This window comes from Dicentrarchus labrax, unplaced genomic scaffold (assembly GCF_905237075.1).
Source record: "Dicentrarchus labrax unplaced genomic scaffold, dlabrax2021, whole genome shotgun sequence".
NCBI classification, from domain to species: domain Eukaryota; kingdom Metazoa; phylum Chordata; class Actinopteri; family Moronidae; genus Dicentrarchus; species Dicentrarchus labrax.
Genome location: NW_026136704.1, coordinates 8,606,544 through 8,625,135, shown reverse-complemented (window position 1 = coordinate 8,625,135; position 18,592 = coordinate 8,606,544). Strand labels below are relative to the sequence as shown.

The 18,592-nt window shown below is 42.9% G+C and overlaps 1 protein-coding gene across 2 annotated transcripts in view; it reads right to left on the bottom strand.

Moving 5' to 3' along the window:
* Positions 1 to 966: 966 nt before the first annotated feature.
* Positions 967 to 18,592, bottom strand: part of epha4l (eph receptor A4, like) — a 54,507-nt gene continuing 36,881 nt past the window's right edge. The window contains exons 8-18 of one of the 2 annotated variants that reach the window (XM_051397266.1): positions 18,421 to 18,532; positions 16,033 to 16,091; positions 15,426 to 15,539; positions 14,619 to 14,804; positions 11,026 to 11,087; positions 9,756 to 9,965; positions 9,501 to 9,650; positions 8,864 to 9,060; positions 6,155 to 6,313; positions 4,241 to 5,470; positions 967 to 2,573 (exon numbers count right to left, since the gene is read on the bottom strand). In XM_051397266.1, coding sequence (XP_051253226.1) covers positions 5,356 to 5,470; positions 6,155 to 6,313; positions 8,864 to 9,060; positions 9,501 to 9,650; positions 9,756 to 9,965; positions 11,026 to 11,087; positions 14,619 to 14,804; positions 15,426 to 15,539; positions 16,033 to 16,091; positions 18,421 to 18,532 — 1,364 coding nt within the window. In that variant the 3' untranslated portion in view covers positions 967 to 2,573; positions 4,241 to 5,355. The remainder of the gene's footprint in view (positions 2,574 to 4,240; positions 5,471 to 6,154; positions 6,314 to 8,863; positions 9,061 to 9,500; positions 9,651 to 9,755; positions 9,966 to 11,025; positions 11,088 to 14,618; positions 14,805 to 15,425; positions 15,540 to 16,032; positions 16,092 to 18,420; positions 18,533 to 18,592) is intronic. The other variant, XM_051397267.1, reaches the window with a different exon arrangement.

The window sequence follows — 18,592 nt, the reverse complement described above, 5'->3', positions numbered from 1 at the left end:
AGTTTTGTGCATTCATGGTTCATGTGGAACTGTTTCAAGAAATGGAAGTTCAAGAATGACGTTGCATGCTAGTCTATACATGCACTATTTTTCTTTTTTTGAACATTCAAATACCATGCCAAGTTGTCAAAAATCTAAAACACAAACAGCCTCAGTTGAGGGCAAATTTATCAAGCTCAGCCTCACTAATCTTCTTCCGTCTTCCCCTCTAGGCTTGCCAACAATCCGTGAAGGAGGCACACTTTCCCCTTGAGGCCGATAAACATCTCCCACTGCAAACTTCAGAGCTTTAATGTATGCATGCCTTGTGCTGGTGACTTCTCAGGAAATGTGTACAACGCCATTTGGCTCAACGTTCGCCTGAGCTCCGTTTCTAAAACTGTCCTTTCTTCCCCCTCTCTCCTGAGCCCTTATCAAAGACTCAGGACAATCAGTGGTTTATCGCTGCTGGAAATGAGTGCAGGAAGCAGATGTTGTTCTGATTAAACACACACACATGCACCATGCCAAGTGAGTGGTGCTCGCTGCCGCTTCAAGGTCTGACAGGAGTTGAGGGCCAAGTCTTCGAGTCCAGTGTCATGATATCTGCTGAGCATGTGCTGCAGAGGGGACAAACTGCCAACAGACTGGCCATTTCTTTATTTTGTCTGTGTGTTTAGGTTACATAGAGTAACAGTAAAATAGAAAGCAAAAAATGAGCCCAGTAACTGATTGATGTTCTACTTTGGCCTCTTCCTTCTGTTACATAACCACTTAATTATATGCAATCACACAATGCAGTAATCAATGCATGATAGTTAAGTAATCAGCTCTCCTCTGCAGAAATAATGACTACAATAACTGATGAAAATGCTGATGGTCTTTGCACCAAACACTGCCCGTGTGTGTGTGTGTGTGTGTGTGTGTGTGTGTGTGTGTGTGTGTGTGTGTGTGTGTGTGTGTGAATAAAAGGCAGGGAGATCGTCATATGGTTTCTACTTTATTAAGAATGCACTTTGGCACCCCTTTATTTTCTTCACTTTAGGCTATTATTTTACAAACTAGATATAAAAGGACATAAATAAATGACATAAGTTACATGTACCTAGAGCTCCTTGACAAAAACAAAATAAAACAAAAAAAACAATGGCAACAAAAAGAAAAGAAAAACATGATCATGTCAAAAAAAAAGTACAAAAGAAGATTGAGAGAATGTTAGATCTACATGGCTAGATCATATGGCATCGGAAGGCATACAATGACAAACATTAACTCTTGCGTTTTGTTAATTTTTTTTTTCTTTTTTGAAATCGTCCAACATTTAAGTAAAGGAAAAAAGTATTTTACAGTACATTCTGGTTTCCTTCTCCTTCCCAACATGTCTTGCATATTTCCAAACAGGTCCTTTTTCGATAGATAAAACCCAAAAGAACAACGCATTGCCAAAAACGGAAAGAGCAGTAGAGCTGTATTAAGGACGGAGGTGTTTTTTGTATTATATGAAGCGTCACTTACGAGTTCAAAAACATTCACATAAGTATAGTTTAAAGAGATAAAGGAACAAAAAGAATATAGTCCATTGGGTTAAACCTGTAGCTGTATGATGTGCTCTGGAAAAAATCAAAATAAGCAACCGTTTTCCCTTCTTAAACACCTTTTCCTCACTTTTCTGATCCTTTGCTGTGTACAGGTGCGTCATCTTAAATTGCTTCCATGTCCACATGGAGAGAGACGATTTCCTCCTTCGCTTGTCATGAACTCGGAGGGTCCAAACTCTCATCTGTGTTCGGTGTGTTTCCACGCACAGGAGGCTTTTAGTCACACTTGTCTGTGTCTCCGTGTGTCCACTTTGCAAGCCGCTGCTGCTGCCAAAGCAGAAATGGGTTGCATTCCGGAAAGCTGCGTAATAAAATGCTGCTGCTGAGTAAAGTTCGGGCGACAGGAGCAACACACCTTACATCGTTTTTTAGACGACACAAAAGCAAAAAAGTCTGGGGTTTTTCTTTTTTTATGTCAAAAAACATCTCTGTTATCTCCTCTTCCTCCACAGTGGCATGAAAACAGACACAATTACTGATAGTACTTCAAAGACGTTGTCACTCACACAGCTAGACACATACACACACACACACACACACTCACACACCCGTGCACACACCTCGTCACATTCGCACGCTCAAATCAAACGTTTGTTACTTTACATGCAAACAGGAACAAAAACAATAAAAAACAAATGAAAAGAAAAACACAAAATAAAATGAAACTTTCAAAATAAAAGTACATTATCCGCTGGAGCAGGGCTTCTCGATTATATTACATTCTTCTTATTGTCTCTTTTTTATGCTGTTAAATCATTCATAGTAATTCCAGTACATTGCTGGGTGGCCACAAGCGTGGGGTGGCTAGTTTGTCAAGTTGACGTGTTGTGACGGTGGATGTCCCAGGCGCTCAGGGGTGGATTTGTCATCTCGGTGTCGGAGGAGACTCCAAGGAGAGGAGGGGAAAGCAGGAGGAGGAAGACAGAGGAAAAGGAGGAAGAATTCTGGTCGTGGCGAGCGAGGCCCGGGATTCTGTTTTATGATGGACAGCAGCAGCTGCAGAGAAAGAAAAAGTGGGGAGGAAAAGAGAGGCTGCATCAGTCATGGTGGTTTTGAATATAAACAATTTCTGCTTGGCATCCTGTTCTGACCAACAATGCTGCTCTCCAGCTCCAGCCCGATGGAACATTCGACTCATCTGCTAAACAAAATCGAATGCCAAGGCCAGAGCATCTAGCGAGGCTGCCCTACAGGGGGAAATATGGATTTCGTGGCAACGATGCATTAACTTGTGTGCACCACATGCAGTTGTGTGTGTATATAATATGTGCAACATGCCCTTGACTTGTTTGCACACATCAAAAGCACAGCAATAGACATTTAACTGGTTTGCGTATTAGATGAACACTCTTTGTATAGATTGTATAGCCAGTGCAACCGCGCCAACTGAAATAAATCCATCATAAAGCCTTCAACATTGTTCAGGCAGGAATATTGATTTGTTATAGCACATTACATTTCAGTATTTATTATGGGTATTGTTTCATGTTCAAAAAACCCTTGTATGGTGTTTTTGTATCTCAGGGAAATTCTTTTATACTGTCAGTTTACTGCTTTTACTGTTGTTTGCTCTTTCTTTAATACTATTTTTGATAATTAGTCATCAGTCCTTTTTCAAGCAAAAAATGTCAAATGTTTGCAGGGTTTTATTATTTTCTACATATGATAGTAAATTGATTATCTTTGGGTTAGGGACTTTTGGTCAGATAAAACAAGCAATTTTAAAACATAACCATGGTTTGAAATTATAATGGGGATGTTTTACTTTTCAGACATTTTACAGACAAAAAAAATTAGGATTTGAATTAATTCATTTTAAATATTAATACGGTGTGTTAATAAGGATAATGTTTAGTTGCAACACTTTTCAACACCATCACAAACTGCAACCTCCAAAATGACCATAAAATTAAATTTGAACCTCTCTAAAAAACAGAAACTGAACATTATAACCTTCATGAAGATGGGATTTATTGCAGTTTTAGCTAGTTTTACAGTACCTAATTAACTGGTGACTAAGTGTATAAAATAAATCAATGGGGTCACATAAATTAAACTAATTATGTAACTGGGTGAGATCAGTCTTGAACTATAAATCCATGCGTTATTGACTTGCGGGCTTGTATTTATTTGTGTGCATAAACAATAATCTGTACACTGAGAAAATCCAAAAATGGAAATCTGGCAGAGGATCAGCTAAAAAGAGAGAGCAGTATGTAATATCTGATTTATTTAAATGAATCAAAATAAGAGGGCGACTTCTATCTAAGACCTTCCTGGTCCCATGACAACATATTGGTGTATAGCTCTGGTGGGCTCTGTTTGGCTGACTGGGAGTCAGGGGCTGATTAATTCTTCTCATTAACATGCCAGCAGCATCAGGCCCGCAGACTGATCACAGACCAGTGGCTATTGATCTGCTCTGGCTGCCTGAGGTGGCGCGACCCGCCTGTTAATTAACACAGCTTCTGGAGCTGAGGGGCCAGTGATGAGAGAAAGAGAAGGGGGTCTAATGAATCTTTTAGACACTCCGTGGCTAAACATAGCAGATATTAGAAACATACCGCAATAATAAAGGGAGGTTTAATCCATTATGTTTATTTTAATAGGGCTTTTTTGTGCTGATCTCAGTAAGAAAGAAATACAATTGTATTGATCCTCACCTTGATGACGGTTTGAGTAATCCTGTGTATTTTCTGGTTTGTTTTCTTGACGATGCTGATGAGTCTGATTCACTCGGCATCCATATTGCCTTTGTTGCATCCTTTTGTCCAAATAAATCCTGCCAATAAATTCCTTCACTCTCACGTCCAGTTTATGAAGCCAATTCAACTGGTGCAAACAGCTGTCCATCAAATTGGTAAGGAAGAGTTGGTGGGTCCTGCAGTAGCGGGCGGGCGGGGGGGGCTGGGGGGATTGATTCAGATGTGGAGATGAATGGAAGAATCCAAATTGTGTGTTTATCTGAGGTGTAGGAGGGCATTTTTGGGAAGACAGGGGAGTGGGAAGGCTCCTCTGGAAGATCAAAGACATTCTCAGCAACGTCCTGAGGGCAACAAAATACAGCGTTCTGGGAGAAAAACAAGGCCAGAACAGAGCGAAAAACACAAAAAGCTCCTCAAAATAAGCCCTCCCTGCACCCCTCGGAATCCAACCCTCAACCTCTCAGAGATTCACTGTTTATATACGACAGTCAGGATCCTCCATTTTGTCTGCGTGATATCAAACAGATCCAGCTGAGAGAGAACAATGGTGGCTGGGGCAGCCTGCGAGTCCCACAGAAACAATTCATGTACAATAAACACAGTCACAGGAAATCAAAAAAATCTGCTCCGCGGATTATTCCAGAAAGAAAGTTCCAGAAACAACACTCTGCCCAAGAAGAGGAAGAAAGGTAGGATCCCCCCCTTCCTCGCTTTTCCTTCCAGACCATTAAAGGCACTCCAGATTGGCCTCTCGGAAGCACTTTTCCAGCCGTCCCTCCATCTATCCATAAATGCTGCAGACAGAAGCGTCCCATTCTCCAAAACAACGAAAAAAGGGCAAGGTAAAGGTCTGATTTTTAAAAAAGTGCCATTTTCACCACTTTTTTTTCTTCTTCATCAACATCTTCTTTTCTTTTAGATCCAATTTAAAGTGCATGGATGAGGTAAACTATTTCTTCATAGTTTATTTGTCTCTTTTTTTTAATATTTAATCTTTTTTGTTATTTATTTATTTTTTTTCATAAGAAACGAAGTCGCTTTGCTTCCTTTTCCTTTCACTTTGTTTAAACCTCTCAGACGGGAACCATTCTGCCTTGCATCTGTTGCATTTGGGACAGCATTCCCTGGACGCTGGTCAGGATCTTGTTCTGGTGTGCTGCCGAGGAGATGCCTATGCGAGCCATATCCCTGAAAAGGATGGGGAAAAGAGGCCTTTTAGGACCGGGGACAACAATAACAAACACACGTAGGACTGATCCACATGATGAATTTTACAGCCTTCTAGTGGAAACTGGCCTGACAGTTTAACTGCTGAGTAAAGACTTTCACTCGCCAACACAGCAAGCCTAATCCTGTAATCTTAATAACTGAAAAATGAAAATATTACAGACGATTGACAGAAGTGGAGAAACATTTAACACATGTAGAAAAATCCCTGACTGACTGCACCAATTACGAAGGAATAGTCTGACATTTTGAGGAATACACTTATTTGTTTTCTTAGAGTTAGATGAGAAGATACCAATACCAACATTCACATCTATCTGCAAAAAAGCAATAAAGTGTATTTCCAAAAATATTAATAAGCTGTTTTAAGAGTTAATTATAATTTTCGATTAATTTCAAAATCATAGTCTTCAAAATAATGATCAAAGTTTTCAAAAAAGTTTCCTGATTATTTCTGGAAGTCTGCTGTCTTTAGTAATGAGTCGTATTCTTCTTCAAGCCCATAAACTGTGACATACACTAACTTCACAAACATTAATTTTGTGGAAAAAGACTCCATTGAAGAAACTGTCCCACTCCATTCACAGAATTCACTCACTATAAGAACAGTTTTTTACTTTCTCATATTCCCCCTTCTCTACTCACTCTTGTGTCATGTGGACCACAGCCTCTGGAGTGGTGTAGCCGGCAGCGGTGAAGTTGTCGCTGTATCTTTCCATGCCAATGGCCTGCAGCCAGTCCTCCACTGTGCCCACGGCCGAGGACGCCTCAGGGCTCCCTGGCTCCAGTAGGGTGGTGTTAGGCCTGGTGTGGGTGGAGGAAAAAGTAAAAAGAGTTAATTTCATCAGCATAAGTTTCTTACATCCTACAGACGTCATCTCAGCTGTCAGTTTGATTCTGTATTTACAGTCAACGTTTGATGCTCCTGTGTTAGTGTCATGCCATTGTTCTGACGGCCCATTATTCCGAAACCCCAATTTTCAGAAAAATATCCCATTGGATTGAAAGCCTGTTTTTTCTATAAAATCTTTAATAACAAAAACGAAAGCCCATTGCACCAAAAAGTACACACTTTGTTATCACCAATCTACGTACATATTTTAACCCAACCATGATATTATACCTAACCAAGTTTTGGTGCCTAAACTTAACCAAACTGCAACCTTTTCACTCCATAAACCCTGTGTTTATTGTTACCATGACAATGTCACCTGACTATATCCATTCCTCAAGGGCAAAACCTCCAGGGACAGTGTGTATTTTCAGAGCAGTGGGCTTTTGTATCAGGATAACAGGCTGTCAGACACATGGGCTTTTGGTCCAATGGGATATCTTTCAGACTCTAGGGGTTTCGTAATAACGTGCCGTCGGAACAATGGAGAGTCTCCCCTCTACTTCTGTCTAGCACGCAAGATTTAGCCCACAGCCATGATGTGTGCAACAGTCTGTGCAAATAGACAATAAAAGTTACATTCTGTTTAAGTGCTTTTGACTTGAAAGGTAATGATCCACTTTCCTCCACAGTCTGGAACACCATTGATTCATGACAACTGCAGCGACGACAGCACTACTGGAATTAGAGTTTCTCTGATTCCCGACTAGAAGCTGTAGTATCAGAAGGGCATGACACATACACCTTGTGCGATGACAGAGAGCTCCCCACAAGCTGTAAAATGCTCCATGCTACATTTCTCCTTTTCCTCCTCCGTGGACTCAGCAGGTCTGTCAGGTTCAGCTCTGTTTTGTGTCCCTGTTTTGTGGGTCCTACCAGAAACCCAGCCAAGGAAAACACAGTTTCCTCCTGGGTGTGACCGACACAGTTAGTTAATCCTTATTTTACAGAAAACACACAACCCGGGCACACTTCGGTGAATTTAACCGCACAGTGGAATTCCTCCTCGCATTCAGATATTCATCAGTAGAATTACCTCCCTCTCTTTCACATCTTACTTTCCCTTTTTCCCCATCCTTCCTTTCTGTTGAGCGTTGAAGCAGCGCCGTCGGCCATGAAACATTTACATGGGGCCGGTGAGTCTGAGTCGGTGGCGGTCTCGTCCCGCTCTGATGACTCTCTCCCTCTCACACACACACTCTATCTCTCTTTATCGTTCTCTCTTTTTTATAAAAGGACGTTGAGTTGGACTGTGAGAACAGGATGTCAGACTCTTTAATAAGTCATCTGTACTCAGTAGGTGGAAAAGATTATGCATAGGGATCCCTTTTCACACACACACACACACATACACACACACACACACACACACACACACACACACACATTCTGCTTTCCCTCTTGTAACTGTAAAAGCTGCATTTATAGGATTCAGCTCTGCTAATTACTCCACAAGGACTCCCTTCTCGCTCTCACTGTGTCCCATTAGGTGGGGGTGTGTGTGTGCGTGCGACCCTCACGCACGCACTCACACACTCGTTAAATTCAAACAGACTCCCGCTGGCCTGCGTCGAGTCTGTAAACACGCACAGGTCATTCTTAACACGTTTAGCCGCTCGAGAGTAATGGTGTCGCAGCCGTAGGGTCATGTTTGTTTTTAACTCGGCGTTACGTCGTAATTCTCGCCCCCTGTTAGAGCGGCCACATTCCGGAGTGTACAGCGCCATTAAAGCTAGTTTGCAGAGAAATCCATTATGCAGGTTGTTTGTGCTGAAAAGAGCCACACGTTGCTGGTAGATAATGTTTAATGGTGAATGTAAACACCAGCAAGAGAATAGGAGAGTATGTGTGTGTGTGTGTGTGTTTGTCTAGAGGTAGACTATAGCAAACATAATGCGTGCAGTAAATGGGCTGCAAATGTGTGTTTATGTAGAGTCGATTTTTAACACAACATATTTGCGGGTTGCCAATTGGAACTATTCTATACGGGACAGTTGGAGCATTCTGTGATGGAGCCATACAGATACTTTAAGGTTGTTGAGTTTGCAGTAGTACAGTAAGGCTAAAATCACATTAATGCAAAGAATATGTGAAACTGTCATATTCTTGAAGAATGTGACCGCTCTCTAAAATGATGTGATATTAACAGTATTCTCAGAGAATTTACCCAACCCAAAAAGTTGATTACAATTGCAACATAACATACTCTGTAACCTCTAGAGATATCCAGCCATGTTGTATTTCTTAAGTTAAAAGTAATTTCAATAAAAACTGCTTATGGTGTGTTCTTTTTATTCACAGTAACCAGAACATATGCTTGGACTAGAACTTGGGGCAAATAGAAACCAACCACTTTCTGCATGGCTAAATATAAGAGGTAAGTGAGAAAATATGTATTTTTACTGTGATTTGGGTGAACCGATATAATCTATATTACGCATTTTTGTATCTCGCCCCCTCACCTGACAGTGGTCTCGCCCCCAGTCCTCTTCAGGGTGTTGGGGTTGCGGATCAGCTTGTCCAGCATGTTGACGATCTGTCCAAACTTTGGCCGGTCGGCCCTCTCTCTCTGCCAGCAGTCCAGCATGAGCTGGTGGAGTGCCACGGGGCAGTCCATGGGCGGGGGCAGCCGATAGCCCTCATCAATAGCCTTGATCACCTAGACAGTACATCAATGCTGCTGTAAGTCACTTTGTTTAAGAGTTTGTTTGTCTGTAGGGAGTTCAACTGAAATAAAAACTGTAGGCAGTTTGATTACAGCTATGTCATTTCCCCCCTAGTTTTATACCCATAGCTTAATTTTTAATTACCTAACTTTAGGCACCTACGCAAGACATTTGGTTACGCATAAATTAAATTCTTTATCATCATTAGTGGCACTAGAAATGGGAATTCAATGTGTAATGAGAAATGGGAATATACTGCTGGTGTTTTATCACCCCTGCAGGTAATTTGATTACATAACCAAGTTAAAATGATGAAGTGTCTTTAAAAAATGTTTGACAGGACACATACAACTGGGAATTATTGTTTGAGCACTAATTCCAGCTGTATATTATTTATGATTGTCTGCATACAATTAAATTCCTCCAGACTTACATCTTGGTTACTCATGTCCCAGTATGGTCGCTCGCCGTATGACATCACCTCCCACATGACAATTCCATAGCTCCACACGTCGCTGGCTGAGGTGAACTTCCTGTAAGCAATGGCCTCGGGGGCCGTCCAGCGGATGGGGATCTTCCCTCCCTGTAATTGAAAGATGGGCTGATTAATAAAAGCTGACAACGCCGACAGGTAAGGTGACACACACAGACCACTGACTCAAGCTCGCCTACACACACACTCACTCACCCTGGTGGTGTATGCAGCCTCCGGGTCGTCCTCCAGCACTCGGGACATGCCGAAGTCGGACACCTTGCACACCAGGTTGCTGTTGACCAGGATGTTGCGAGCCGCCAGGTCACGGTGGACGTAACTCATGTCTGACAGATACTTCATGCCCGATGCAATTCCGCGCAGGATGCCGACGAGCTGGATCACGGTAAAGCGACCGTCGTTCTTCTGCAGAAAAAAAAATAGTTTTAAAAAAAAATAAAAAAGTATCATATATCATACTGGTAAATGTTTTAGAATAAGTTTAACATTTAACTGCAAATATCACATCAGTCATACATGAGTAAACTCAGTTTTAAACAAATGTTAATTAACACACTAACAGGTTACAGTGTGGCTGTAAGAAAATACAGGGACATTTGTAAAGCTTAGATTGTTTTGTTTCACACATGTGTAAGTGTTTCTGAATATATTTGTGAATAATTACAACTCCTCTTGTATAAACAGGAACACAGCATAACATAGCTGTATAAATACACACAAAAAACCCTTATAATGTGTTATAAAGCATTTATTAACTGTTTATAGTCAACTTTATTATAATATTTATTTTAAAACCTTTAGCATTTATAAGCAGTTTATATAAATATAATGTAACACACTACAATATATTATCATTTGTAAGCTAACACAAGGACATTTTTAAGTTAAAGACTTAATAAGCTCTTAATGAGCAAATCTTACATTGTGTTATAAAGCATTTGTTTGACTGTCTATATACCTGGACAAATCATTCACAGGCATGAAAAACGCATGAAGACACTACTATATTATATATATCAGCATGTTATTAAGCATTCATTAACTTTTTATACACTAGTTATGGATGCATCATAAATGGGTCTGTATCTGCTCACAGCTGCCATTGTGCAACAAGTTGCTATTTGTGCAACATATTTTATGTCTATGGTTTTCAGTTCTGCATGTTCCTTCTGCATTTTCCTCTGTTTGCTCTAACAGTGTGTATATTCACTGGCTAAAGTAGCTCAGCATCATCTAAAACCCAAAGTGTAGTGAACCCTGGAAACACAGTGGTGAAACATGCGCCAACCTCCTCATCGGAAAAAAGTCGATCAAGGAGAGGATAAAGATTAGGGCGAATGTTTGTGAACCAACGCTTGTAATTTTGGAGGATGACATTACAGAGATAAGATGGGATCAGCACGCCACAGTCGCACCACACGTTCACACACATGCACACGTGTGCAGACAGAAACGCATGACTGACCCTCAGGAATGCATCCAGCGATCCGTTTTCCATGTACTCTGTGATAATCATCACTGGCTTACCTAGAGAGAAAGAGAGAGGGAAAAAAGAGTGAGAGAATGAAAGGCAGATGATTATAGAGGTAAACGATGCACATCACAGCCCAACACAGCGAGGGGGGGTTCTCCAGGGAATGCGCATATGTGTGTGTGAGTGTGTGTTAAGCCATCCATCTCTGTCCCGTAGTGATTTAATTAGCTCAGCGTTACAGTTGCCCTGACGTCCCTCTTCTTTCCCTGCACTTGCAAAGGCATCTCCAGTGAAACAAAACACCACTACAGACACACACACACACACACACACCATCTTGTGTTTATGCAAATATGAACTGACGTTGGACGCATTATCCAAAGTCTCATCGGAGTCACCCACCCAGAATCCCTCTGACTCGCTATTTATGTCACTCACTGTCCCTTTGCCCTCTTTCTCCTCTGCCAACTTTCGACGCATCTGTCACTCTCCTGCTAGCTACTCTCTATTGCTTTCTTTTTTTCCTCCCTCTCACTCTCACTCTCTTTTCCCCCCTGATCCCTGCCACCCCTCTCTGGCCTTTTTCACCCCATCCCTCTGTCTTCCCCTCTCCGTCTCTCTTGGGGGAGCGTCTGTGTCTTTATCTGAGCCCGGGCAGGCGGTGGGGAGGGTGGACATTCCCTGGTGGGTCTCTGTCTGTCTTTGTCTCTTAGGATGAGGGGGGATAGCGGGCATGAAGAGAGGAGGAGAGAGAAAGAGCAAGAGAGGGAAAAAGGAAAAGAAGGGAGGGTGGCTTGTTTTTGTCCCAAAATGGCAGCAAGCTGGTGCCTAACCAGCCATGGCAACAACACATGCTGAAAAGTGCTGCCACAAATTCCTCCTAGAACAGCGCCGTTCTTTGCGTTCCATTTCAAGTGGCACAGTTAAGGTGGACTTAAAAGCTTATTGCGTTGAAGAGAAGTGCTGACTAAAACCGAATGCCTTGAGGGGAGGTTGTGTTAAATCTCCTGTGGACTCCAACAGAATGCCTAAAGCAGCAGAGAGCCAGTCGAGCGGTTGGCAGCCGAGGTCCTGAAGGTGCAGTTCCTCCACTCCACAGCAGGCCTTTCGCCAAGCCAAGAGGCCGTCAGTCACCCCCTTACCCGCCGCGTGATTGGCACTCCATTAATTACGGGGCGCTCCGGCAATGCCCCAAAAAGAGGAAGTGGAGTTAAAGTTGGGGGAGAGCGAGGGCTCTCTTTGTCAGCCATCTTTGTTCCCTTTGTTGCGCGCCTCTGCCCTGGGGCCGCCGCTGATTGACAGCTCCCCAATCAAGTCTGAGGACCGTCTGACCTGCGACCTTAAACTCTCGCCTTCCCAGCCCCGCCCTCTTCCTCCCTTCCCATTTGCATGCTAATTCCTTGTTTACTGAATACACCCTGCCGCCTTTGGCAATGAACTCTGGGCAAGGGCCCCGCCAGTGGGCCGATTATCACCTGCCAACAAAACGAGAAGGGGGAAAATGCAACAGGGGGACAATATTGGGGGAACGTTGGGCAAACGCTCTCCAGAGGCCCCGGCGTTTGCGGGCGAACAAAGATCTGGCTTTTAAACGCAGATCTTTTTTAAATTAGCACGCTCTTACTTTATGTAAATCAGCTGTTAAACATATCACGTCTGATTTCAAGCTCTAATGGAGGCTAGATTTTAATTACACACTAGCATGATAGAAACATTAAGTATATACAGGCCTCAAGATGGTGGACCGCAGCCAGCAGTCCTCGGTGAGAGATTTTTGCACATTTATGTATTTCAGTGCCTATTTGGAGTTCCTCCATAATTAATAAGGCTTAATTGGCTCTGTTGGACATGCCAGCAAACTGAGGCCAGATTGAGAATTCCTTTTAACTTGATTGTAATGGAGAGGGGAGTGCAATTCAAATAATGGATTTTTAATAGATTCCACTGACACTCTCAAGTGTAAAGGACTAATTTGCCCAAACCTTGTGTCAAGCTCTCAAACGTAAGAGTGGAAGGAGGTGGAGTGGGAGTTATCGGATGATCTTCCATGGTTTGGCTTGCCATCCTTTCATGACGGCTCCCGTCACTGCTGCGTAGCTCATCTGCTTCTCCTTCACCTCTCTCCCTCTGTCTCGCTCCGTCTCTTTCTTTTTCAGCCGCCGGTTCAGTAGTTCCACCCCCCTCGGCTTTCTCTCTCTGTCGTCCCCACTGTTGTTCTCTGTCTTTCCTCTAATCCATCAGCTCTCAACCGCCTTCCTGTCTCTCTCTCTATCCCCACGTCTCTGTTCATGCCTTCCCTGTCTGCCACTTGTCTCTCCAATTTCTTTTTCCTTCCTCCTGTCCATCTGTCCGCCTTTTCTCTGTCTTTCTCACTCCGTCTCTGCGAGGTCTGAGAGGTCATTCCCTGCGGTGAGAGGTGCGATAGGTGATAAGCAATTCTGCCTGAACTGCTGTTCACTTTCAGCTCCGGTTCGGGCTAAGTGTGTGTGTGTGCATCTATCTGTGTGTTTCTGTACACTGTGTCCAAGAGTGAGAGAGACGGTGTTATCTAGCACAGATAGGGCCAGGCTGTTGTGTCACGACACATTAAGGCACTTCATCCATCTAACCCGAGCCAAGGCTGGCCATCAGCTATGGTAACACTCACACACACATGCATGCAATCAAAGGTGCACAGACGCCGACATGTGCTGACAAGACATTCACACATGCACACACACAAACACGCCTAGCCTAACAAATAGCATCAGGAGAAGGTGTAAAAGGTAGGGAGAGAGACAGAGAGGAGAGAATGCCAAGGGCTGGGGGGGGGGATTGGCTGGTGTTTTGTGGCCATGCAGCAGCAGATAGAGGAGGGATAGGGTATCACTCCCTAACCCCAAACACATTTACAGCTGACACCATGATTAATGAGCCTGGTGCTGCGCTACAGGGCCTGTTCCTGGACCCATTAGAGCCCCCCCTACCAACTGCCCAGCTACCTCTAACTCCACCTCCCCCTCCCCACCACCAATGCTGGACCCCCTTCCTTCTGGACAAAGCCCACCTGGGGATACCCCGGATGGTACACGCATGTGAACAAGTAATAACACGCATATGTGCATGAATACAGGTATCCTAGAACATATGCAATATAAGCAATTGTAAGTCTTTGAGATACCGTAGGTATGCAAGCATTAAGACACACAACGGCACACCACTGTCCCTACACTGACCCTTCTCCAAAGTCACCCAAAAACCGCAGACGTAGTTTGTAATGATTTATTGTTACTTTTTTTAAAGGGGACAGCAGAAATGAATGTCCTTTCTGTGTTATTATAATATAATAGTCATTGTGTGTGTAAATGGGTTTGTGTGTGTGTGTGTGTGTGTGTGTGTGTGTGTGTGTGTGTGTGTGTGTGTGTGTGTGTGTGAGTATTATTATAATTTCCTGTGGCAATTTCATTTCTCCAAAATACTTTCTCGAATAGGGAAAGAATTATACACCAAATTATGTTCGCTCCGTCATTTGGAAATGGAAAAGTTCTCATCCTGCACCTTTCTGTACGTATAAAGTAAACAAAAACACACGCTGTAGCACATACATTTGGTAACCACGCCCTCTAGGTGAATGATGTTCGGGTGGTCGAACTGGCCCATGATGCTGGCCTCTGACAGGAAGTCCCTCCTCTGCTTGTCAGTGTAGCCGGCCTTTAGTGTCTTGATGGCCACGCAGATCTCTCTCTTGCCCGGCATCTTCAGGCGGCCGCTGCAGACCTCGCCGAACTCCCCTGAAAAACACACGGCTGGATTGAAAATGTGGAACGATGATACACAAGCACTCTGATACTACAGTGCACGGACCATAAATCACATCACGAAGAGAGTAGGTGATGGTGGTGCGTGCCTGTTTGTGTGTATGTGTGTGTGCAGGTTAGAAGGGGTCCACTTTAAACATTGATCAGGGTCTCTAATCCCTCACTCCCCTCCTCCCCTCGGCCAGTGGAGCAGAGAGAGAGGGGAAATGGATATTGATTCTTTCTCTTTATTATTTTGTCATTGGATGACTTTTCTCTAGCCACGGACAGCCTATTTTGCCTCCCCTGATTTTTTTCTTTTTTACTCGTTGACCTCTCTTGAGGAAGACCAAATGTTATTGTCCGAGCTGTCCTGAGTTTTTATTCTAAAGGAGTGCACACACAGCCAAACACAAACATGAATCACTGAGAAATATATGCTGGTAGCAGAATATCTGCATGAAATGAATGTCAAATATTCTGTTATCCCATTAGGTGGATGCTTTTATCCAAACTTTGTTACAATATGCCTTACTACAAAGGCTCCCCATTACACTGCACTTACAATAATTGATTAAAAAGAAGTGGCTGGATTACAAACAAAAGGCTCCTCACCAATGCCAATAACTTTCTCAATCTTGATACAGGAGGCGTCGATCTCTTTGGCAAACTCGCGGACGGCTTGGTTTGGGTCCTCGTAGGTAAAGGGGTCGACATATATCCTCACTCCTGCCGAGAGACGTTTGGAAGGAAAGGAAGGAAGCAAAAAAAAAAGAAATAAGGGAGTGAAAAGTGAAGGTTAATTCATTCCGGCAACTACACTCCATCTGTTCTTTATTTCCATCATGCTGCAGGCTACACCGCCTTCCTCTGTGGAACCTCTCCTCCTCCTCCTCCTCCTCCTCCTCCTTTCTTCTCTCCATACCTCGCTTCACGCTCTAACTCCATTGCTTTTTATGCCAATATGGCTGACTCAAATGAAGATGGAGCTCATTAATTTGATTTTTTTTTTGTGGGATGCAAATAACAATGCTGATGACTTGATAATGAGGTGTTTGGGGCATGTTAGGATGCAAGTACATTAACTTCAAAACTGTTTTGTTTTTTCCCTCCATTTTATGGGCTTCATTTGCGGTTAAGAGTGCATGCACATGAGCACACCTGACAGCGCTAATGTTTTTCAATTATAGAGTGTGTAGGTGGAGTGTTAACTATGAGTTACCTTGATGTAAGTGCTTCTCCTCGTCAGAGTCCTGCTTGGCCTTGCTGTACTTACTCCTTCTGGGGGCAAAGACAGCAGGGTGGTCAGTCACAGTGGCAACAGCACATGGAGCATTTCAAGATTCAAATGTCAGGATAAAGAGCAAAGCATCTGCATCTCATGTAAAAATGAAAGATTATTATAGTAATAATGGGATACAAGTGTCAATTCAGTAAACCCTAATTAAAACTCCAAGACTCCAAACCCACTTGTACATCAATTAAATTATGTGAAGTGGCGACACAATCACTGATTACTGATGAGACATTGATATTCTTGTTTGATATTAATTATTTATTAAAGAGAGCTCATTATAAATACAGAATGCTAACCTAATGTGATTTTTAGAAAATGGTTTTTATGACACTTTTGTCTTGATAATTGCTCTTAGGATAAAAGCTTCAAAAATAGTTCAACATTTTGGGAAAGAGATGAGAACATTGATACCACTCTCATATCTGTCCATTAAATATGAATCTAAGCTCAGGGGAGGGTTAGTCTAGCTTAGCATAAAGACTGGAAACAGCCAGCCTGGCTCTGTCAAAATGATTAAAACATCCTCTTACCAGCACCTATAAAGCTCACTAATTAAGATGTTATATCTCATCTGTTTAAAAAAAAAAAAAAAACTTTTATTTTTTTTACAAAAATATTTTTTTTCCAAAATCTCAAAAAAAGATTCTGGTAAAACATAGACCTATATATATTAGTTTAAATGCTTCAACATTAAAATGCTGTTTGCATGTTAATAATAATATGAATATATAATATATTATAGCGCAATGAGCAATACTTTTGAAACTGTAGGTATGTTTTGCTAAAAATAATTCAATTTCATTTAAAGTCCATACAAGGACAAAAGCGGTAGTGTTTCCACTGCCTCTTTTCATTGATTTCACGGGGAATCCAACCGAATCTGACCCTGTGGCAGGCAAAAAGAATAACTACATAGAAAAATCCAATCTTCCCGCTGATAGTCTTGTTTGTTTATGTATAATATAGAGGCATCAGTATTAAATTGAGAGTGTTTCATAACCTGTTAAAAACTCCCTCTAGTACATTTAAGTAAACTGAACAACTCTTATTATTTTAGTATTTTTACTTTGTGGTATTACTAAAAAAAAGCCAAAAGTATCCTTCAGCACTAAAGGTTTTTGAAGGGCACTGAGCATACAGCAGCAGATCAATCCTAGAGAAGATGCACTTAAATCCCTCTGAATCCCTCAGGCAGCCTGACACCTGTGCTTATATTGATGTGTTGGGTCAGTGGTGGAAATGACCAGATGTGCGAAACATTGTCCTCCTCTGTGGTTGTGTAATGACGATAAATGGCTACGTGATTACAGTCCCTCCCCACAATCACAGAATGGCCGCAGCAGCACAATGACAGTGGCCATCACATGCATATAAAAAAGGCAGAGACAACCACCTGCTTGGCTGGGCAGAGAGGCAATCACATGGAAAAGAGAGGACACGCACACAGGCATATACACACACAATCAACAGCCCTCTTCACTTCCCATCATTCTCAACACCAATACTCACATGCAAACAATGATTTGGTTTCCATATAAAGAGGCACACTCACACATAAAGGGATCAACAAACGCCATCAAAGGTACATATACACACACACACATGCAAGAATCAACACACAAGCCATTAACATTCCCCTTCCCCCAGTGCCACCACACACACGAAAACAATACTTTTTTTTTACATAAGCACACACACACACATGCATGGGGGAGTGTGGTTAACACCCTGAGGTGAGGCAGCCCCATCTGCATGTAATCCCATCTGTGTGACGGTGCTTTGTCCTGCTCTCCGGTTAACACCCTGAGATTGGGTCACTGCAAATCCACCTGATGCCTCTCTGTCTCACTCTCTCTCTGTATTCTATCTCCTACTTTTTCATTGCCTGCTTATCTCATTGTCCACCCTCCTATCCCTCTCCCCTCATACTCTTTTTTCCCCCCTCCTTCACGGCGGTCAGCAAGGCACAGCGGGAGAAAATAACTAGCAGCCAGGATTACAGCCTCTAGCAGAGAGATAGAGGGATGGAGGGATGCGAGGAGCGGGGATGGATGCAGAGGACAGGGAGCGAGGGGTCGCTGATTGCATCTCTTCAGCTGTCGGAGCTGTCAATCACGCCTCCGGTGTGGCGAGTCATCACTCACCACTAGCTGTCTGGCTCAGTGTGGGTGTTCGTGCGTGTGTGTGTGTGTGTTTTCAAGTGACGTCCATCTCCTGACAGCTACTTCTCCTGGTGCTGAGCAAGACATCCCTCATCTGGGAGGAAAAGAGGGAGAGACAGGAAGCAGAAGGGACAAGAAGGATGAAGCTCACCTTCGGCTGATGACGAAAGCGCTGATGAGAATGATGAGGAGGACCACGCTGCCCACCACGGACACCAGTAACACTGTTGAGTTGGCCCCATCACCAATAATGGGAGCTGGGACTGAGGAAAAAGTAAGGAAAGATGGGGGGGGGAGAGGAAAGGGGAGGTGAGCGAGGGAGA